The 23,987-nt window shown below is 43.5% G+C and overlaps 1 protein-coding gene across 1 annotated transcript in view; it reads left to right on the forward strand.

Annotated features, from left to right (window-relative positions):
• HORMAD2 (HORMA domain containing 2) overlaps window positions 1–23,987 on the forward strand; it is a 195,432-nt gene that overhangs the window by 147,948 nt on the left and 23,497 nt on the right. The window contains exons 11-12 of the mRNA XM_030218218.1: window positions 15,034–15,130; window positions 23,170–23,231. Of these exons, the coding sequence (XP_030074078.1) occupies window positions 15,034–15,130; window positions 23,170–23,231 (159 nt within the window). The remainder of the gene's footprint in view (window positions 1–15,033; window positions 15,131–23,169; window positions 23,232–23,987) is intronic.

The following is a 23,987-nucleotide window of genomic DNA, read 5'->3' on the forward strand; positions in this document are numbered from 1 at the left end:
TTATATCCCACAATTTCCCACCCAAGGGTAGGCCCAATGTGGCTTACAACAATCTACATAAACATACAGCAGGCAAGGTCAAAACAATTAATAGAGAGATACGTCTGGCGAAAGCGCAAGCGGAAGAACAAATGGCTAGAAATGTAAGAAGGGGTGACAAAAATTTCTTCAGGTATATTAGTGAAAGAAGAATGACTAAAAAGGGAATTGTGAGACTAAAAGATACTGTGAACCGCTATGTGGATAACGATGAAGAAAAAGCAAATTTGCTAAATTGATACTTTTGTTCTGTTTTCACAGAAGAAAATCCTGGAGAAGGACCGCGATGGAGTGCAAAAAGTACAAATGAGATTGAAGTGGATAGAGCACCGTTCACGGAAGAAAGTGTGTATCAACAACTTGAAAAGCTAAAGGTGGACAAAGCCATGGGACCGGATGGGATCCACCCCAGGATATTGAGGGAGCTCAGAGAGGTTTTGGCGGGTCCTCTTAAAGATTTGTTTAATATATCCTTGCAGACAGGAGAGGTTCCGAGGGATTGGAGAACGGCGGAGGTGGTCCCTCTTCACAAAAGTGGTGATAGGGAAGAAGCCGGAAATTACAGGCCGGTAAACCTCACTTCGGTTATTGGAAAAGTAATGGAAGCGATGCTGAAGGAAAGGATAGTGAATTTCCTGGAAGCCAATAAGTTGCAAGATCCGAGACAACATGGTTTTACCAAAGGGAAATCGTGCCAAATGAATCTCATTGAGTTCTTTGATTGGGTGACAGGAGAATTGAATCATGGACGAGCTATGGACATAATCTACTTAGATTTCAGCAAAGCTTTTGACATGGTTCCCCACAGGAGGCTCTTAAATAAACTGGATGGGCTGAAGATAGGACCCGAAGTGGTGAACTGGATTAGGAACTGGTTGACGGACAGATGCCAAAGGGTGGTGGTAAATGGAATTCACTCGGAGGAGGGAAAGGTGAGTAGTGGAGTGCCTCAGGGATTGGTGCTGGGGCCGATTCTGTTCAATATATTTGTGAGTGACGTTGCCGAAGAGTTAGAAGGTAAAGTTTGCCTATTTGCGGATGATACTAAGATCTGTAACAGAGTGGACACCCGGGAGGGAGTGGAAAACATGAAAAAGGATCTGAGGAAGCTAGAAGAATGGTCTAAGGTTTGGCAATTAAAATTCAATGCGAAGAAATGCAAAGTGATGCACTTAAGGAATAGAAATCCACGGGAGACGTATGTGTTAGGCGGTGAGAGTCTGATAGGTACGGACGGAGAGAGGGATCTTGGGGTGATAGTATCTGAGGATTTGAAGGCGAAAAAACAGTGTCTATATCTACTGGTCTGGCGCAAAAACAGTGTGACAAGGCGGTGGCCATAGTTAGAAGGTTGTTAGGCAGTATAGAGAGAGGTGTGACCAGCAGAAGAAAGGGGGTGTTGATGCCCCTGTATAAGTCGTTGGTGAGGCCCCACTTGGAGTATTGTGTTCAGTTTTGGAGGCCGTATCTTGTTAAGGATGTAAAAAGAATTGAAGCGGTGCAAAGAAAAGCTACGAGAATGGTATGGGATTTGCATTATAAACGTATGAGGAGAGACTTGCTGAACTAAACATGTATACTCTGGAGGAAAGGAGAAACAGGGGTGATATGATACAGACGTTCAAATATTTGAAAGGTATTAATCCACAAACGAACCTTTTCCGGAGATACGAAGGTGGTAGAACGAGAGGACATGAAATGAGATTGAAGGGGGGCAGACTCAAGAAAAATGTCAGGATGTATTTTTTCATGGAGGAACTTGTCCAAACTTTTTTTAAAACCCAGATATGCATTATCTACTTGTGCCTGTTTATGTGCCACTTGGGAAGGAACATTTCCACTACGCAGTGCTACAGATGTATTTCAGTATTTGGGTATTCAGCTTCCAACTAATCCTAAAAACCTTTACCACTATAATATTGCTCATTTGTTACAACATACATGATAACAAGTTCAAATTTGGGCCTCCCTTCCACTTTCCTTATACGGTAGAATTAGTCTCTATTATATGACCTTATTTCCTAGATGGCTTTACATTTTACAGCATGTTCCGGTCTGATTGTTGCATAATCTTAACATTTTGATTAAAGAGCTTAAAAAATTTGCTGGAAAGAAAAAAAAACAACCTAAAATAAAGATTAAATATTTATATGGCAATTGGTAACTAGGAGGTTTGGAGATTCCTGATTTCAAGATTTATAATTTAGCCTGCTTACTTATTAAGACATCTAAAAGACTGGGTATTGGAGACAGAGGAATATACTCCCTGAGAGATGGATTTTTTTCTCACCTTTACATTCACGCTACCTATTACATGCTTCCTAAAGTCAACTCCCGTCGGCTTTAAAACAAAATATCTTATTGAAACCATTGAGGGAGGCTTGGAGTTTGTGGAATCTGGATTCAGGTAGCTCAGACTTGTTGCCCCTGGGAGGGAATCAGGATTTTACTTGGAAAAGAGATAGATGAGGGGATATATGATTGAGGTCTACAAAATCCTGAGTGGTGAACGAGTAGAAGTAAGTCAATTTTTTACTTGTTCCAAAAGTACAAAGACACTCAATGAAGTTACATGGAAATACTTTTAAAACAGAAGGAAATATTTTTTCACTCAACGAATAGTTAAGCTCTGGAACTCTTTGCTGTAGGTTGTGGTAACGGCGGTTAGCGTATCTGGGTTTAAAAACAATTTGGACAAGTTCCTGAAGGAAAAGTCCAGTGTCTGCTATTGAGACAAACATGGGGAAGCAACTGCTTGCCCTGGGATTTGTAGCATGGAATGTTGCCACAATTTGGGTTTCTGCCAGGTACTTGTAATCTGGCTTGGCCACTGTTTGGAAACAGAATAATGGGCTAGATGGACCATTGGTCTGACCCAGTATGGCCACTCTTATGTTCTTATGTAAAATACGGTTTTTCGCTGGTGGGCACAGGGTGGTTTTAAGCACATATCTGATATACTTTCTGAGGAGGTCACTTTACAACCATTTGGGAATTTGGTACAAAACAGTGGGGTCTTACGTAGAGATCTTTTTGCCTATATGCAGTTTGCACATTATGTAGCAGATCTGTTGAGAATTAACTGTGCTTTGGGAATATCAGTTAAATTACATGATTTCTTCATGCAGTCTTCTCTTCAGTACTCCTCAGGTTCTGCTTTTTATAAAGTTATTAGTACTACTCTTCCTAGGAAACAAAATACAGATATAATGACCAAATGGAATATGGAGTTGGGTATTAGGCTCCAACTTTTAGACCTTTTAAAGCAATTCAACAGATTCCTTTTATAGTAGCGCTTTATATAAAGAATGTCAATATAGAGTACTTACAAGAGCTTTTTTTGCAGAAACAAGCCTTCCATGCTAGTTGTGTAAATTCTACTATCTGCCTCAAATGTAGTATATAAGATGGTATACTATCCCATGCTTTTTGGCATTGTACTCATATACAAAGATTTTGGTCACATTTGACTACCTTTATAAGTTTACTCCTAGATAAAGCTCTTATTCCTTCCTCTATGGTTCTCTTGTTTGGCAAGATGAATTATTGTGGTCCCCTCTCTGCAGGAGAGCAATTATTATTATTTAAGCCTAGACTAAGGACTAGCCTCCATCCTTTTGGTATTGGTGGAATGTGTTTCATACTCTGATGCTATGGGAAGCTAGGGATGCGTGTCTTACATCTCAAAGGAAAAAGGTTTTTGGTCTGTATAGGAACTATTTATTCAAACTATACATCCTGTAGTTTGGTGCTCAGTGACTTAAAATTACAAATGTAATTTTGTCTTAGGCAAAAGGAGATAAGCTATATGGGGAAGTGAGAGAGGATGTGGGGATGAGAGGAAAGGGGAATTAAGAATCTGTTATATGTCATATCTTTAAATATCTGATCACTGTATACTCACTGTAAACAGAATTTTAGTGACAGTTGATGTCTTTTGCCTGTTAATCTTTTGGTTTGTTTATAATAAAAAAGATTTAAACATAAATCCAGATATGCTAACTGCTGTAACCACATCCTTTAGCAAAGAGTTCCAGAGCGTAGCTATTCATTATTGGGGCAATATGGCAGTGGCCAAAAAATTGCTGACCACCTCCTACTGAATAGTTACTCCTGGCATTGATCGTTGTACCGAGGGGAGTCTTCAGGCTGCTGGCTGGCCGTCCTCGGAGTCCATCTGCACGTACCTTCGCCAGCCTTGCCGTGGCTGACCGAACAGAGTGTGCAGGGCTGAGCGGTGCTTAACTTGAACCAGCACTTGCTCGCCCTCTGGAGGTAATGTGGGGTATCCGCGTTGATGCTGGCCACTCTGACCCTGAAGAGCAGCTGATTTTGTGAGGAGTGAGACCGCCGACGCCTTTGAATCCTGCCAGCGCTAACGGCCACTCAGCTGTGATCCGTCATTCCAACTTCCTCGTCAAGGCTTATTACATCCCCTCCTCGTGGCGTTGCCAGCCCTCTGCTGTGCCCCTCTTACTGCCCTTTTACTGCTGTGCCTGCTCTGCCATCCTAACGATTTGGGGAGAGTTTATTTGTGACTTTCTGAGTGCATATGAATGATGGCCAGGTAGTGGAGGGAAACTGAGACTGTCCACAGCGGCTTTCTACACCTGTTGTCATCTTTTTCCTGCGATCTTCATTGCTATAAGGATGTCCCATCAAGTTATACTTATTTTCTACTTTTCAACTCTTATCCACTTCACTCTCACCGCAACAGAGTCCATATATAACTCTATACCATTTGTCTCAATTAGTAGGAGATTACCAGTTTGCCGCCTACCCCGCAATGCTGCTCCCTCGGATCATACATTTAGTCAGAACTTTTCAGAACCTCGCAGCAATATCCCAAGGCACCTTATAAGTATCCTGTGTGCAGCGCAGCAGGCTGTTCAGCATCATACATTCCGATTAGGCTATATCAACGCAAGATCAGTTGTGAATAAGCCTGAGCTTATCTTGGATTGGATCCTTACCGAGGAACTACCTGGTTACGAGTGCCTAAGGATCCCATTATGCTCGACCTATGCCCGGAGGGCTATAAAATTATACACTGGGACAGGAAAGATAAAAGAGGTGGCGGCTTAGCCATCATATACCTTTCGCAGCTCGTAGTAGATTCCTGCACTGACCTCCTATCCCCATCACTTGAAATAGCTGCGGTAAACATTCATCATAGTTCACTCTGCAAACATCTGACCTGTGTTCTATTTTACAGGCCTCCAATTAATTGGCTTAATAATCAAACAGATCTCTTGGACTTTATCTCTACTATCTGCACTGCCAACTCAAATATCATCATATTGGGCGACATTAATCTCCACCTTGACAATCTACATTCCCCTGACACACTTCAGTTTTTAGATTTCCTTCATCTTTAGGACCTAAAGCGTCCGGTTGCTTGTCCTTCCCATTCCAAGGGCCATTCCTTAGATATCTTCTCCTTTAAATTCCTAGATGACTCCAATTTCCTCCTAAATGGTATCTGTTGGACCGAAACGGCCTGGTCTGATCACTACAAACTTCAATTCACCCTGCGCTGGTTAAGCTCGGGTTTGCACCAGCCCAGCCCAATCTGCACTTACAATACGAGAAGTGTAATTGACATACCATTATTCTGGAAGTTAGTTTATAGCAACGACTGGGCAGTGCATGCCGATTCCACCGATTATCTCAGAGAATGGGACAACAAATGTAGGAATGCCCTGGACTCTATTGCACCCATGCACCTCAAAACCTCCTATATCCGTACTTCTATACCTTAGTTTTCCTCTGAGCTAAAAGCGTTGAAAACTGAAACATGGAAGCATGAACAAGTCTGGCGCAAAAAGAAGTCAGATCAAGTGTTTGAAATTTGGAAAACCTGCCACCGCAAATATAATTATGCCATTAAGAAAGCAAAACGCTCTTACTTTTCCGTGCAATTAAAAGCTGCAGGTAATGATAGCAAAAAGCTGAACCAACTTCTGAACTCTTTTCTTGCCACCACTAAGCTGGAGTCCAACCAAGATGAACTTCCTTCGGTTGACCTACTCACTACATATTTCAACGAGAAAATACAAAATCTTAGATCAACACTATCCAGTACCCCTGCGGCTGTAGACAATTTTCTAAGCACTTTGGTTAGACACACTGATATTGTCCAGCCGATCGCACATGGACTGCCTTTAGTAGCGTTCATGTGGAAAACATATCCAAAGCTCTACTTAAGTTCTCTAACAAGTATTGTGGACTGGATGTTTGCCCTAGTCACCTTTTAAAAGCGGCACCAAAGCGCTTCATCGCCGACCTGACTACCTATCTAAATTACATGCTGAAAGAGGGCATCTTTCCCCCTGAGCATGGCAATATACTTCTTACACCCATTCCAAAGAATCCAAAGATCAAAGCAGACGTGATTTCAAACTATCGACCTGTGGCGTCTATTCCACTGATTATCAAAATAATGGAAAGCATGGTGAATACTCAGTTAAATGAATTCCTGGAAAACTTTGACATTCTACATTACTCTCAATCCGGATTCCGTGCCCAATATAGCACCAAAACAGTCCTGGTTACCGCCCTGTCAAATTTCAAAAGAGAGATTTCTGTTGGTAAAAAATATTGCTGCTGCAGTTCGATATGTCTAGCGCGTTCGATATGGTGGACCACAACATTTTGCTACATCTACTAGATACCTTAGGCATCGGTGGGAGCGTGCTATATTGGTTTAAGGGTTTCCTGTCATCTAGAACATACCAGGTCAAAGCCACTCCGGCTTTCTCCGCTCCTTGGAAAGCCTCATGTGGGGTCCCCCAAGGCTCGCCTCTGTCAACAACACTATTCAATATCATGATGTTTCCCCTTGCAACCGCATTAGCTAACCTAGGCTTAAACCCATTTATCTATGCAGACGACATAACCATCTACATCCCCTTCGATTCCACCTTAGCTGAAATCTCAGATTTGTTAGACGCAAGTTTTTCAATCATGGATCTTTGGGCTAAGGTGTTTCAGTTTAAGTTAAACAAAGACAAAATTCAGTGTCTTGTCCTCTCGTCCATCCATACCAAATTCTCTTCAAGCACCCTTGTCCTAAAAGACCAGACACTACCTATCTCAAAGAGCCCAAGACTTCTTGGTGTTGAGCTGGACCCTCATCTGCAACTAGACCTGCATGTGCGAGCGGTCACCAAGAGGATGTTCTATGCAATGTGGAGGCTGCGGCGTATTAGATTCTGTCTCACTAGAGAGCTTTTCCGCACTCTCGTTCATTGGCTAGTTCTGTCTCACCTAGATTATTGTAGCGGGATATATGCGGGCTGTCAAGAGCACTTACTGAAAAAGTTCCAGACTGCCCAGAACACTGCAGCAAGACTCATCTTGGGAAAATCGCGTATGGTACATGCGCAGCCTCTGCGTCTCAATCTACACTGGCTACCAGTAAAAGAACGAATCGCCTTCAAGATCTGCACGTTAACACATAAAATGCTTTACGGATTAGCTCTGGAATACATGATTCCTTTAATTGATCTTCCACCAAGAAATGCCGTAAATACAGCTCGCTCCTACCTCCAACTACATTACCCATCTTGTAGGGGTGTCAAATACAAGTTTCTTTTTGCCTCGTCTTTCCACTACACCAGCCTGAAGATTTGGAATGCTTTACCCTTGTTCTTAAAATCGCAAGCTGATCACCATCTCTTCAAGAAGTTGCTGAAAACATTCCTTTTCGAAAAAACTTACTTCATCAATAGCTCTGCTGTTTAATCATTGTTATTGTGGTTAGCGTTACCTCAGTTTTCTTCTGTAACATCCATGTATTGTACGTTTTATAATTCATGCAAGCCACATTGTGCCTGCATTTGTGGGAAAATGTGGGTTAGAAATGAACCTTAAATAAATAAATAAATATTGTTATGTTTTTGTTTTATTTTTCAGGAGTGCCCTCGATACTTGGCAATGGGTTTTACTAATTCCATAGATTTCAGTTATCTTCGTTTATACCACCTTTCTAAATGCATTTTATGGTTAGAGTGATTGTTATTTGTATGATTTTAGGACATATTTGTATGTGTAAATACACCAGCATGTGAGTTTTTATTTTTTGTTTTGTTTTTATTAGTTTGTATTAGAGCGGGGTAAGGAAGATAAGATTTGTATAACAGCATAACATAGTAGATGACGGCAGAAAAAGACCTGCACGGTCCATCCAGTCTGCCCAAGAAGATAAATTCATATGTGCTACTTTTTTATTTGTACTGTCCTCTTCAGGGCACAGACCGTATAAGTCTGGCCAGCCCTATCCCCGCCTCCCAACCACCAACCCCGCCTCCCACCACCAGCTCTGGCACAGACTGTATAAGTCTGCCCAGCACTATCCTCGCCTCCCAACCAGTCCCGCCTCCCACCACCAGCTCTGGCACAGACCGTATAAGTCTGCCCAGCACTAGCCCCGCCTCCCAACCACCAGCTCTGCCACCCATTCTAGGCTAAGCTCCTGAGGATCCCTTCCTTCTGCACAGGATTCCTTTATCAGTATCAGCATCAGTAGTGCATTTATTATACACTAGGAAAAAAGGCCCGTTTCTGACAGAAATGAAACGGGCGCTAGCAAGGTTTTCCTCGGAGTGTGTGTGTTTTACAGAGTGTGTGTGAGAGTGAGTGTGTGATACAGAAAGAGTGAATGTGTGAGTGTGTGTGACAGAGTGAATGTGTGAGTGTGTGTGACAGAGAGAGTGAGACTGTGTGCGAGAGTGTGTGTGTGTGTGTGTGTGAGAATGAGAGTGTGTGCCAGGGGCCCCCTCCCTCCCAGTTTCAGGGTCCACCCCCCCTGCAAGGTCCAGTGTCCGCTCTCCCACCCACCCAGTTCCAGGGTCGTTCCCCCCCCCCCCCAGTTTCATGGTCCCCCCTCCCTCCCTCCATCCCAGTTTCTGGGTCTGCCTGGCCCCCCTCTAAGTTCCAGGGTTGGCCCCCCTCCAAGTTCCAGGGTCGGCCCCCGTCCAAGTTCCAGTGTCCGCTGTCCCTCCCTCCCTCCCACCCTGTTCCAGGGTCGTTCCCCCCCTCTCCCCCTCCCTCCCAGTTTCTAGGTCCCCCCCCTCCCTCCCTCCCTCCATCCCAGTTTCTGTGTCTGTCTGTCTGGCCCCCCTCCAAGTTAGTTCCAGCGTCGTTGCCCCCCTCGCTCCCTCCCTTCCTCCCTGTTCCAGGGTAGTTGCCCCCTCTCTTTCCCTCCCTTCCAGCCACCCACCTGCAAAGTGGTGAAGCTGACTCCGTGGCTGAAGTGAAGGGTTTTTTTTTCTTCATGTTCGTCGCTCTGTCACCATCTCTGTCAGCCCCGCCCTCGTGTCTCTGATAGGTCCGCCGCCCTCTACGTCAAAACGTGATGACGTTGAGGGCGGCGGACCTATCAGAGGTACAAGGGCGGGGCCGACAGAGATGTGACAGAGCGACGATCCTAACGAACCCTTCAGTTGAAGCCACGGAGTCAGCTTCAGAACGTTGAAGGTGCCTTTTATTATAGTAGAGATAATTATTACATACTTTTACATATTCATGTTACTGGATGTTACTCATTATGTATTCGTACATCATCTAGATGTCATCAGTTTACATATGCATGGAGAGATATGTCAACATCATGGTGGATGTATGGCGTTATTTTAAATTTTGTTAGTTCTTGCCGTCTCTTCAGAGATTACTGTTTGCTGCTGTTAATGTTTTTCACATTTGTTTAAGGTATGTGAGTGGCTTATTTTTACTATGATCTCCCGCTAATATTTTGACTTTTTAGATTTGGCCTGCTTTGCACTAATTAAGAATTGAGAGATGTGTAGGCTTGTTTTTATTCCATGCTGCCACATTTCACTAGTGTTTGAGTCCCTTACTGCCTTTACATTTCATGACTACATGGTTTTCTGTATTTTTCAGTAGTTTTTTATGTAGCGCCTACAAGGCTCCTTTAGAGGGGCATAATCAAAAGGGACGCCCAAGTTTTGCTGATGACGTCCTCGCAAAACGGTCCCGATGGAGGGGCGGGGAAACCCGTATTATCGAAACAAGATGGACGTCCATCTTTCATTTTGATTATTTATTTATTACATTTGTACCCTGTGCTTTCCCACACATGGCAGGCTCAATGCGGCTTACATAGTAACAATAAAAAGAATTACAAGTCATAAGAAAAATATACAATTTGTAGTAAACATAATATTAATGGGGTTGACGGATAAGTAAATTGAACATAGGAGGAATTAGGTGTAGAAGTAAATTGAACATAGGAGGAATTAGGTGTAGAAGGAAATGGGCGTTAGGAGGTAGGCGTAGGAAGATGGAGAGAAATAGATGGAGAGGAAAAGATTAGGGATAGCAATAAGGATAGTGGGAAACATGGTCAATGTATAACAATTGTTGGTAAGAATCATGTGGGCATGCTTTAGTTAGTTGAATCATTAGGTTAGGCTTTCTTGAGCAGATGGGTCTTCAATGCTTTTCTGAAGGGCAAAAGGCCGTTGATTGTTCGGATTGGTCTTGGTAGAGCGTTCCAAAGCTGGCTACCCAGAAAGGAAAAATTGGATGCATAGAAGGATTTGTACTTAATACCTTTGTAGATGGTCTTCCCTAGACTTGGTCGTTTCTGATTTTCGGTGATAATGGAAACCAAGGATGCCCATCTCAGAAACGACCAAATGCAAGCCCTTTGGTCATGGGAGGAGCCAGCATTTGTAGTGCACTGGTCCCCCCGACATGCCAGGACACCAACCGGGCACCCTAGGGGGCACTGCAGTGGATTCATAAATTGCTCCCAGGTACATAGCTCCCTTACCTTGTGTGCTGAGCCCCCCCCCCCCCCAAAAAAAAAAAAAACCACTACCCACAACTGTAAACCACTACCATAATAGCCTTACAGGTGAATGGGAGCACCTAGATGTGGGTACAGTGGGTTTCTGGTGGGTTTTGGAAGGCTCACATTTACCACCACAAGTGTAACAGGTAGGGGGGATGGGCCTGGGCCCACTTGCCTGAAGTGCACTGCACCCACTAAAACTGCTCCAGGGACCTGCATACTGCTGTGATGGACCTGAGGATGACATTTGAGGCTGGCATAGAGGCTGCCACGAAATATTTTTAAAGATATTTTTTGAGTGTGGGAGGGGATTAGTGACCACTGGGGGAGTAAGGGGAGGTCATCTTCGATTCCCTCCGGTGGTCATCTGCTCAGTTCGGGCACCTTTTTGTGGCTTGGTCATAAGAAAAATAGGACCAGGTAAAGTCGTCCAAGTGCTCGTCAGGGACGTCCTTTTTTTCCATTATGGGTTGAGGACGTCCACATGTTAGGCACACCCTAGTCCCGCCTTCGCTACGCCTCCGATACGCCCCCGGGAACTTTGGGCGTCCCTGTGACGGAAAGCAGTTGGGGACGTCCAAAATCGGCTTTCGATTATACCGATTTGGATGACCCTATGAGAAGGATGCCCATCTTCCGATTTGTATCAAAAGATGGGCGTCCTTCTCTTTCGAAAATGAGCCTGTTAGCAGTTCAAGTTAAGGCACTGAGATTTTATTTTAAGACAGCGTTTATGATTTCTCCCTTAATCTTTTTTGAGAGAATGTTGGTTTATTTGGATGATTTTTCAGTTTTTGCACTATGTCCTGATTTTACAGTGTAAACTCCTCCCTCTCTGTTTACTAAGCTGTGCTAGTGGCTGCTGGTGCGCTAATGCCAACACAGCCCATTCACTTTGAATGGGCTATTTGACATTGTTGCGCGGCTTAGTAAACAGGAGGGTAAGTAATTTACAACTGATAGATAAGGTATGGCTTGCTTTTCTTTTCTTTTATGTTGTTGTCACATACATAGGATGTCATTTTTGTTGTTGTTGTTGTTGTTCTATCTTCAATTTTAATTTTGTCCATCATTTTATATATTTATAAGTTATTTATATGTTATTTATTGTTTTTAATTTGTATGTATGGTACTTAATTTGCATATATGTTTATTATTTGTTAAGGACCCCCAGTGAAAGCAGGATTGCCGAAACACGGCCTGTGTTGGGTCAGTATGTCAGCATTTTCCTGTATTCTTGGACAATAAAGTTTTACCTTGATTCTACAGACTTTGTACATGGCATCTTCCTGCCTTGTGCTATGGATGCTACCCAGCATTCTAGTATCTTCTGAAACTTTTGGCAGTGCCATATTGATCATGCATGAGTGCCCTCCCACCCAACCTGAGCATACAGGACCAGCAGTCTTTGTTCCGTGGAGCAGAGCAGTTGCTTCTCAGCTTAGCTCTCCTCAGCGCGTCTTACAGTAAATTACGGCAAATAAATACCAGTATTGCCCTTCCACTCTGCCCAAGTCATTTACGCTTAAACATTGGTTGGCAATTTGCCATTATTCCAACCACATATAGGTAGTTAAATATGATGTAGTCTTGGGACAATATTTTATAACCAAACGTATTGATAAAAGTATTTACAGTGGTGGAAATAAGTATTTGATCCCTTGCTGATTTTGTAAGTTTGCCCACTGACAAAGACATGAGCAGCCCATAATTGAAGGGTAGGTTATTGGTAACAGTGAGAGATAGCACATCACAAATTAAATCCGGAAAATCACATTGTGGAAAGTATATGAATTTATTTGCATTCTGCAGAGGGAAATAAGTATTTAATCCCTCTGGCAAACAAGACCTAATACTTGGTGGCAAAACCCTTGTTGGCAAGCACAGCGGTCAGACGTCTTCTGTAGTTGATGATGAGGTTTGCACACATGTCAGGAGGAATTTTGGTCCACTCCTCTTTGCAGATCATCTCTAAATCATTAAGAGTTCTGGGCTGTCGCTTGGCAACTCGCAGCTTCAGCTCCCTCCATAAGTTTTCAATGGGATTAAGGTCTGGTGACTGGCTAGGCCACTCCATGACCCTAATGTGCTTCTTCCTGAGCCACTCCTTTGTTGCCTTGGCTGTATGTTTTGGGTCATTGTCGTGCTGGAAGACCCAGCCACGACCCATTTTTAAGGCCCTGGCGGAGGGAAGGAGGTTGTCACTCAGAATTGTACGGTACATGGCCCCATCCATTCTCCCATTGATGCGGTGAAGTAGTCCTGTGCCCTTAGCAGAGAAACACCCCCAAAACATAACATTTCCACCTCCATGCTTGACAGTGGGGACGGTGTTCTTTGGGTCATAGGCAGCATTTCTCTTCCTCCAAACACGGCGAGTTGAGTTCATGCCAAAGAGCTCAATTTTTGTCTCATCTGACCACAGCACCTTCTCCCAATCACTCTCGGCATCATCCAGGTGTTCACTGGCAAACTTCAGACGGGCCGTCACATGTGCCTTCCGGAGCAGGGGGACCTTGCGGGCACTGCAGGATTGCAATCCGTTATGTCGTAATGTGTTACCAATGGTTTTCGTGGTGACAGTGGTCCCAGCTGCCTTGAGATCATTGACAAGTTCCCCCCTTGTAGTTGTAGGCTGATTTCTAACCTTCCTCATGATCAAGGATACCCCACGAGGTGAGATTTTGCATGGAGCCCCAGATCTTTGTCGATTGACAGTCATTTTGTACTTCTTCCATTTTCTTACTATGGCACCAACAGTTGTCTCCTTCTCACCCAGCGTCTTACTGATGGTTTTGTAGCCCATTCCAGCCTTGTGCAGGTGTATGATCTTGTCCCTGACATCCTTAGACAGCTCCTTGCTCTTGGCCATTTTGTAGAGGTTAGAGTCTGACTGATTCACTGAGTCTGTGGACAGGTGTCTTTCATACAGGTGACCATTGCCGACAGCTGTCTGTCATGCAGGTAACGAGTTGATTTGGAGCATCTACCTGGTCTGTAGGGGCCAGATCTCTTACTGGTTGGTGGGGGATCAAATACTTATTTCCCTCTGCAGAATGCAAATAAATTCATATACTTTCCACAATGTGATTTTCCGGATTTAATTTGTGATGTGCTATCTCTCACTGTTACCAATAACCTACCCTTCAATTATGGGCTGCTCATGTCTTTGTCAGTGGGCAAACTTACAAAATCAGCAAGGGATCAAATACTTATTTCCACCACTGTAACTTGCTAATCTCATAATTAAGATGTTTCCCCGCCCCCTTGTAATGGTAATAATAAACGATAATGATAAACAGATTATATGTCCTGCTAATACCTCATCAGTTCAAAGCAGGTAACACAATCACAAGAGACTAGAAACAATCTTCTGGGAATAAAGACTGAAAAATATCACACCATGATTAGGAAGCAGAGTGCAAAAAATATTTTTGAAACAATAAGGTTTTAACCTTTTTTCTAAAATTGCAATATGAACTTGCTGGTGGCACTTCCCGTAGGCTAATTTTGTGATACATCCTGGGCCTGTGTGCCTTGTAAGAGAGAAGTTCAATATGTTTTCCCTAGGCACATTAGTCCTTTTCATTTTTCCAGAAAGGAGACTGGCTGTGCTCTATGAATTTAAAAGAAGCTTACATCGATTTAGAGATGCATCCAAGTCAGAAGTTACTCAGATTTGTAGCATGAATTGTTGCTACTAATTGGGTTTCTGCCAGGTACTTGTGACCTGGATTGGCCACTATTGGAACAGGATACTGGGCTAGATGGACCGTTGGCTATTCGTATGTTCTTAGCACCTTCAATATTGCATCCTACCCTTCAACCTAGCATCTGTTTCATAAGCCTTCATAAATGCTCTAGTCATGTTAGTGGTTATGGGAACTGAAGCTGAATGGGTTTCTCCTGTCTGGACAATTAGTTGATCAAGAGCACATCTCTTTGGCTTTTCTAGCTCTAGCTATTATAAAACCTGTCAAAATGATGTAGCCTCTATGTGGGATTGATTCAGTCCTGTTTGTCCATGGAGAATTTATTTTCCTGTATTTTAATACATTATTTGCAAACACCACCCATATCTGAAGAAACCCAAGGTATGATGAATCTGTTCGTAGGTATACAGTTTTTGGAGAAATACGTATAATTATGGATCTCTTATGTTGTTTTTCTTGCAGAAGAGTTCTTTACCAATAAAAAATCACCAAACCAAAAGTAATATGAATGAAGGAGGCAATGAAAACAAGGAGTCTGCTTCCATATTGCAACAGACAGGTAAAGGATCTCAAAAGATAAATAAAGTCACATATACCAGCGGGTTTGCAAATCTTATGTATTGCATATGTAATGCATAATATCCTAAAGAACTACAACCTTCAAAGTATAGATATAGCGATGGGCAAGAATGACCAGCTCCACCAGTAGGGGGAGGAGAAATTGAAAGCAAGCATTACTCCCTAAAGAGTGCTAGCAGATAACAGAGGGGCCTTTTTACTAAGCTGCGCTAAAAGGGGGGCTAATGCTATCACTAGTGTGGGGCTTTCTTGTGCCTGAGGCCACCTAACGTGGTTGTAAAATGACCGCATTTCCCATTTCTTCAATTAATGGCCACTTTCTGATTTCCCCATTAGCGTACGGCCATTAATGCAGGAGCACTTACTGACACCTATTTTCTAGGCAGTAAGGACTTCTGCACTAATCACACACTAATCGGTTGGCACGCAGCAATGTAGCTGCGCTGACCTATTAGCACAGACCACGCCTACTCTCTGCCTCCAAACATGCCCAGTGCTAAAAAATAAAAAGTATTTTTTAGCTTGTGGCAAGCGCATGCCTATCCAAAAGCTACCATGGGATGCCCGAGCATGCCCCGTGGTAGTAGTTTTTAACCTGTGGCAATACCTGAGAAGCATTGACCGTTCTCAGGTACGTGACTACTCAAGCTCCCCGGGCCATAGAGACTTTTGACTTTGTTTCAGCCATTTTTCCCTCCATGTCAATGAGGTTACTGAGTGGCTTTAAGAAGTGTACTCGATTCAATAGGACTATTTCAGGCACAGACCCCCATAACTAGTGTGTTCAGTGCTTGAGTCCAGAGCACCGGGATATACAATATAGTCTCTGCCTGCGCATGTAAGTGAGCACCCTTAAAGCCCACATAGTGCAGTGTGAAAAATGTTTTAGTTCTGCATCGACATTGGCATCTGCATCGATCATGGCAAGGGATTCAGCACTTGATGTGGACCAAAATTGGCATCAACATCAGGTGCACCGATGCAACATCAAGAGGATCCGATGTCGGACTCGGTACCACAACAGCGCAGGGACTCTACATCTTCGTCAGTACTGCATGCATTGAGGGACCTCCCTTCAGGCACTCTGCCAACACCTCCTCTGCATTGCTGTCCTTGATGCACAGGAAGTGTCCATGCCACAGTGACCACTCTCCTTCTGTCACAAACTCAGGGAAGGTGAGCCCTTGGGCTGCAGTTGTATTCTGACTAGTGGCAGGTGAGTCACATGGACTAAGCACAGCACTAGGCAAAGAACTAGGTAAGGCCGGTTCGGACTGGAGACAGGCAAGGCTGGCTCGGGCGGGAGACGGGCAAGGATTCAGGGCAAGGTAGGCTGGAGGTCAAATCAGGCAAGGGAGACATGAGCACTCACTGAACACAGCTAAGCGACCTAATGCGAAGGCCATACTGGAGAGTCCAGGGCTGCCTTAAATAGGTCTAGGGCCATGACGTCAATCCTAGGCGCCTCCATAGAGCACCTGCCACTGGACGTCAGGAGCTGCAGTGCTGGCGGCCTGCCACATCAAAGATCTGGATCCAGAACTCCTCATAGATTTTGTGGACATTGACCCCAACCTCCGCCGAGGCTTGCGGGTAATTCGGGATGCAGGACATGGCCCGGGACCATGACACGTTCTCTCCAACTTATAACCTTTGAGGTCTTTTAGATCTCATATGCCTGCATAGGCTATTACTCAGGCTGCATCCACATTGCTTTCCCAGCCGGTACTGATGCCTACACTACATGAAAAAAATCTGGACTATGCTCAAGGAGGAGCTTTCAGAGCCTACTGCATTTGCAGTTTATCTAGGCTTATAGGGTGCTTGCACCAGCCTCAGCCAGCCCGTTAATACATCAGAGAGATAGTCACGGGAGAAGTCCCGCACACCGGTTCGGGTGTGAACCGTTGGGGTGGCATGAACCCGACCGACATGCATCAATATCCTCGGAGAACACCTGCTATAGGTAAGTAACTTAGCTGTAATAGCTTCTTCCCACACAGCCAATGGCAGAATTCTCTCTTCACAGCTAAGCATGGAAGGTCTCAGGGAAAGGATACAGGTAACTGGGCTAATGATTTGAGAATGTCTCCAGAGGGAATAGGTTGAGGTCCTGGGGGAAAGAAAGGAGCATGTTTTTTGTTATAGGAAATGAGCAAGGATGTCAGCTGTTTGTAAGGTCAGCTTCAGGAGAAGGTAGAGACCTAAGTAACAGGAGAAAAATTCCTAGAGCAGCTGTAAGCCAGCCTAGGGATCCAGTGAGTCAGAGGTTTATACAGAAGTGCGAAGGAGGAACAGTCCACAGATGTGGGAAAGGATAAACCCAGAGTAGCACCAAGATTCCTTTTGTTTGATGAGGCCCAGGAACTGTTTGGCCTCTTCAATCCTCTGTTCTATAAGGAAGCAAAAGGGAGGGCATTTGATTGTTAGAGAACAGTTCTGTGGGAATGGTAAGGAAGGGAATGTACTGATTCCAAAGGAACTCTATGGGAATGGTGTTGAAGGGAAAATCTACAGATAGCTAATTACTTTGGGGCACAAGTGGGCTTAGGGTAAAGCTTCATGAGCTCTAAATTCTGCTGAGATTCAGAGCAAGAAAACCTGGCTTGGAATCGTAGATGGAATAGGTTGGGTTTGCTGATTTAGAAAAAGCATACGCAGATTGAACATAAGGATGCTACAGGCAGTGACTGGTGAAAGCAGCATTACAGAAATGTATGATTTGGTTTAGTAAAAGATGGAACCAGTGAAAGAAAGTGGAAAAAGAGTATTGATGGCATTTCACTTTGAAGTTTATAATCAAGCAGTATTAGAAGCCTTGACTTAATTACTTTCCAAAGACTGTTTGAGAGAATGAGAGCGATTAGGAAAGAGTGTCCAGCACCACTAGATGGCATATCAGGCTTGAGGATCTGGATGAAAATCCCATCTGAGCTGTGACATATATATAGTAGTAATACTTGAACTCACACTGTTGTTCAACCTTTGCATTTCCCTCTTTTAGAGAATAATTTCTTCAGCAAATAATTTATTTCTGTATATATAAAGACATTTTACCCTAATCTGTTTTCTAACTTTCTTTTTTAAAAGACAAACTGAAAGCTTTTAACCAGCCTACGGCGTAACTGAATTAAAAAAAAAAAAAAGCAGAAAACTTTTAAACTAGCCTTGTGCTTAACTGACTTTTAAATGAACACAGAAATTATCAGTTTAACCCATGATCCCTTTTCCCCTAAGTTCTAAGACACAACTTCCCAGCAGATAAATACTCACACATGCAAATTCCTTACAAGCCCTGACAGGTCTTGTCTCAGCATTCCCTTTGGGAGTTGTTTCCCTTAGTGAAGGATCTTTGAAGAAGGCTTCTGTGTGTACAATTCTAAAGAAGAGATCATTGAATCTGACCATTTTGAATAATTATCACACCATTTTGCATTACCTTTTTTTAGCTAAGATCATTGAGCAGGTTATGTTAATCAACATTTATAATGTTTTTCATGACAATAGACCTTTAGATGATTAACAGTTTGGATTCCAGAAGGAATATAGAATGGAAGCTGTACTAGTTTCTACTACTGATTACTGGCTAAGTGAGTTTGAGATTACTAAGGCCCATTGTGGTGGATATCTCGATGGCATTCAATTTGGTGGTTCATTGTATTTTGCTAATGAGACTTCAAGATTGTGGAAATGGAGGTCATGTTTGCACTGGATCCAGTTGTGATCAGTTACTTCAAATTCACAACAATGTTTCACAAATAGTGTACTCTCTGAAGAGGGGTCCGCAAAGCTCTGCTTTATTTGCAGTCTATCATGTTCTCACACCTGGGGATTGGGTGCCGACTTTGCCACGATAGGCTCATGCTTCCAGGTCCGCCGTGGCTACCGCTCCTCCAACTCCTCGGAAGGGTGGTTCACAACTCTCTTTGGAGCCCTGTTTCCAGCAGCACCATGGCTTCTCCTTAGGGGAGGCACCAGGTTTGCGTGGCGGGACTCTCCTTCTGGGTGCCACATGAGAGATCCCTGCTGACATCAGACGCCGTCCCTTCTTCATCTGGTCCCTTTTCTCCTTTGGCGCTGCAGCAACAGCTCCGGACACCTTGGTTTCTGTGAGTTGCTACTTTGGCTCTGCTTTCCTCCGACCCATGCCTGGTATCTGACCTCTCCTGCCTACCGCCTGACCTGGCCCACGCTTGGTATCTGACTTCTCCTGCCTGCTGCGAGACCTGACCTACACCTGTTATCTGACTTCTTCTGTCTTCCGCCTGATCTGACCCACATCTGGTATATGACTTCTGCCTGCTGCATGACTTAATCCACGCCAGGTATCTGCCCCTGTTGGGAAGTCCAACCAGCTGCCCGAACCCAGGGGTTCAACTCTCAGGGAACGGCAGTTGGTTAGGTGAAGACCTAGGGCATTGTCGGCTGCTTGTGCCCTATCCTTGGGGACGACCCAAGAGCTCACCTTTCTTCAGGGCATGACAGAGTCCTGTTCAACCGCTATTTCATCCACCTTTTGATGTTTTGAGAGAGATACAAACAAATTTTGAGTTCTGAATGGATGATAAATTGTTTTTGTCACACAATAATAATCTTAAATTTAATTCAACAATGAATCCTATGGCTACATGCATGGGTCATTTGCATCATGGTTAAAAATGAATGGCTTGAGTTTAAAATTGAGTAAAACAGAATTGATGGTCTTTACATGTAGTCAAGATATATGATTTGTTTAACCACTACCCCCCCTCAATATTCAAAACTATTTAAGTGTCCAGACACAGCTGCTGACCAGTTAAATAGCATATCGGCACCTAACTGTGGATATTCAGTAGGAGATAACCCTATATCACAGAACATAGTCAGGCATGGATATTCAGTGCTTAACTGGCTATGTTCAGCAGTGAAAATAGGCTACATGAATAACAGGCCTATCTTTAATCACTGTAAAATTAACCAGTAAGCACTGAATATCTTCTTTATGCGTGGGATGTGCATAAAGGAATCCTGTGCAGTAGGAATGGATCCTCAGAAGCTTAGCCAAAATTGGGTGGCGGAGCAGGTGGGGGAAGAGAGGTTGGTAGTTGGGAGGCGAGGATAGTGGAGGGCAGACTTGTACGGTCTGTGCCCTGAAAAAGGCAGGTACAAATCAAGGTAAGGTATACACATATGAGTTTATCTTGTTGGGCAGACTGGATGGACCGTGCAGGTCTTTTTCTGCCGTCATCTACTATGTTACTATGTTAATGGGTTAACTTTTTAGTGGGTTAAAAAAAAACAACCCCCGGATAGTCAGTGCCAGTCGCTGGAAATGGCCCAGCATTGAACATCTGGGTTTAATACCGGTGGTGGACAGGAAAAGTGCTGCCTGCTGAATATCGGGCCCTACATCTTTATTTGTGATATTATTTTTAATGAAGCATTGAACCACATTCTCCTTGCAATAAAGTAGGTACTGTATGTGGCTGGAAACATTTTTATGAATATTTTACAGTTTGCTCATAAATGCATGTGATTGATACAACAATTGAAGATGTAGGTGGCAATTTTATAAATTAGCCCCTCATTTTAGGCAGCACAGAGCGGCACACTTGGTGCCAATTCTTAACAACTTAATGGCATGCCTAATCCATTCTAGAATATTAGCCCAAAGCCACATTGGTGTGCCAAAAGTTAGGGGTGCCTACTTACAACCAGTCAATGACAGGCATAAGTGGACATGCCTTTGTGCGCCATGCAATGCACGTAACTGATTGTATGCTATAAGTTATGCATGTCGCTTGGTGACATGCCCATGCTCCACCCACGAGTATGTTCCTTGACAGTTGCACACTAAGAGGGGCATTTTCGAAAGAAACATCTAAGTTGGAATTCGGACGTCTTTGTAAAACGTCCAAATTCGGAGGCGGGGAGAAGGTAATTTTCGAAAAAAGATGGATGTCCATCTTTGGTTTCGAAAATACCTTGGACGTCCCTGGATTTGGACATCTTTGATTTTTGGCGATTTTCGAAACCAAAGACATCCAACTCTAAAACGTCCAAATGCAAGCCATTTGGACGTGGGAGGACCTAGCATTTGTAGTACACTGGTCCCCCTGACATGCCAGGACAGCAATTGGGCACCCTAGGGGGCACTGCAGTGGACTTCATAAAATGCTCCCAGCTACACAGCTCCCTTACTTTGTGTGTTGAGCCCCCCCAAAACCCACTACCCCCAACTGCACACCACTACCATAGCCCTTACGGGTGAAGGGGGCACCTATATGTGAGTACAGAGGTTTTCTGTGGGTTTTGGAGGGCTCGCTGTTTCCTCCACAAATTAACAGGTAGGAGATGCATGGGCCTAGGTCCACCTGTCTGAAGTGCACTGCATTTACTGTGAAACTACTCCGGGGACCTGCATGTGCTGTCATGGACCTGAGTATGACATCTGAGGCTGGCATAGAGGCTGGCAAGTAATATTTTTAATGATATTTTTTGAGGGTAGGAGGGGGTTAGTGACCACTGGGGGAGTAATGGGCGGTCATTCCCGATTCCCTCCAGGGGTTAGCTGGTCATTTCAGGCACCTTTTTGTGCTTTATTCGTAATAAAAACAGGTCAGGGTGAAAATGTCCAAGTTTTAGTCATGGACGTCTTTGCTTTTTTCCATTTTGGCTCAAAGACATCCAAGTCTTAGGAATGCACAAGTCCCGCCTCCGATATGCCCCCTTAAGATTTGGACGTTCTTGCGACGGACTTCCGATAGGGGCGTCCAAAATCGGGTTTCGATTATACCGATTTGGACGTCTTTGAGAGATGGATGTCCAAGTGCCGATTTATGTCACTTTTTGGACGTCCATCTCTTTCAAAAACGAGCCTGTAAGTGATTCAGGCGCACTCTTTATAGAATATGTAACTGCCATTTATTGGTGCCAATCGCATATGCAAACGCTAGTATTCTATAAACAAGGCACACTTGGTGCCTAAATTTAGGTGCTAGCTTATAGAATTGCCTTTGTAGTATCTAATCCAATCACATTTTCTAAAATGATAGTTTTATAAGAATTATATTTTTATTAAAGACAGACATTTTTGGTCACTCTCATATCCCACTAACACCAGCTTGGGTGAATCTCTTCATAAAGGCAGTTAATAACTCCCCATAAATAAGCTAAGACTCTAATAAACATAAACAGCTTTCAGTTAGGGTTATTTTACTGCCATTTTAAGGCCACAACACAACTTGTGATGTGCACCCGGTATTCACATAAGTTGCATTATGGAATTTACAAAGTAATGAGCAGCTTTACATGCATTTCCGTGTTTTACATCTCATTCCATAATGGTGGGTAAGTTATTTAGCTCTGTGTTAAGGCAAGAAACCCAACATTAGAGCCCTTTAAGTAGTGTTAAAGGGTCAATAATGTGCATTATTACCTTAACGCAGCTTGACAACTTCCCTCTAAATCCCATTTGCCGGTCTCAGAGCACATATTCAGAGGCACGTAACTGGCTAATGCCACTGAAAATGTGCTTGAGTGCCACAGGCACTGTCAGTTTAATGCCAGGATGATTCAAGGTTGGAGACAGGGCAGAGCCAGGACTTACCTGGGTAGTGGTGATTTTTATTCTACTAATTGGGCAAGTGCTCGGATAAAGTAAGGATAGCAAAAATAACATCTTAACTTTTCCATCCAGTTATCCAGACACTGGTCTGAATATCAGGCAGGATCCAATAACTTAGCATCTACTTATGACCCTAATATTCAGTTCTGGTGCCTGGATTAGGTCTGGCATTGAATATCCAGGTCAGATTCAGACTGCAACAGTCAGAGCCTTTAAAATAGTTGACAGTCACTGGCTTAATGTTGTGAAGTTTGTCTCTAAATATTTAATGCTTAGTATAGATAAAAGGTGGCTATTCTCATGGTGAAATGTATATTTTAAATTCTACTGAAAATATTATAGACGCTTTGCTTAAATTTATTTTGTTTTTGTATACACTTTGTTTTGATTTAAACTTCTTTATTTTTAAGTAGACTATGAAACTACCAGGCTGGAGAAGGAAACCAAACAATTCAATATTGCTGTGGTTCATCAGGTGAGTGCTCTGTGGTTTGTTTTATTTATGCAGTTGGCATACCTGGGAGCTTCAGAATTCTCATCACCCTGAGGATGGCATAGATTGTGGGGAGGCAGTTGAGATTGGGCACATGAACGTATTTCTTCAACCATACCGAGTAAAGTGCACACATGCACATTCACATACACACCACATTGTCTTTCATACTCACACACGTACACATTCACATGCATATACACAGTCTCGTACATATACACCACTCTCATATACATCTGCTGTCTTACACACACAAACTCTCATGAACACTCATACATATATCTCTCTCCTTGCCTTAAAGCTAACCCTTGTAGTCTTCTCCTACTTGTCTCCCATCTTGACCCCCTCAACCTATAATCTGCCTGCTCAGTTGCTGCTACTGCCTCCTGGTCTGTGTAGGCCAATGACATCTCCTCCATCTAGCTCACATTGGCCAATGATAATTCCTCCTGAAGAAGCTCTGATTTTTTTTTCTCCTTCCTTTGAGCTGGGATAACATTTTCTCCTTCTATCTGGCTCATGTGGGCCAATGGTACCACTTCTATCTTCTGGCCTAGGTGGACCAAGACAGCTGCTTCTTTCCTCTGCCCACGTGGGCCAATGATACTTCCTTCCTCCCTCTTGCCTGACTGATGTCATCTCTTTCTTTTCTCTTTCTCCAGAGACCCAGTAATTGATATAAGTACTGAAGTCTCTAGGTGAAACCCATATAATTCTCAGAGAGAACAATTGAAACCT

The sequence above is a fragment of the Microcaecilia unicolor genome, chromosome 11 (genome assembly GCF_901765095.1).
Source record: "Microcaecilia unicolor chromosome 11, aMicUni1.1, whole genome shotgun sequence".
NCBI lineage: Eukaryota > Metazoa > Chordata > Amphibia > Gymnophiona > Siphonopidae > Microcaecilia > Microcaecilia unicolor.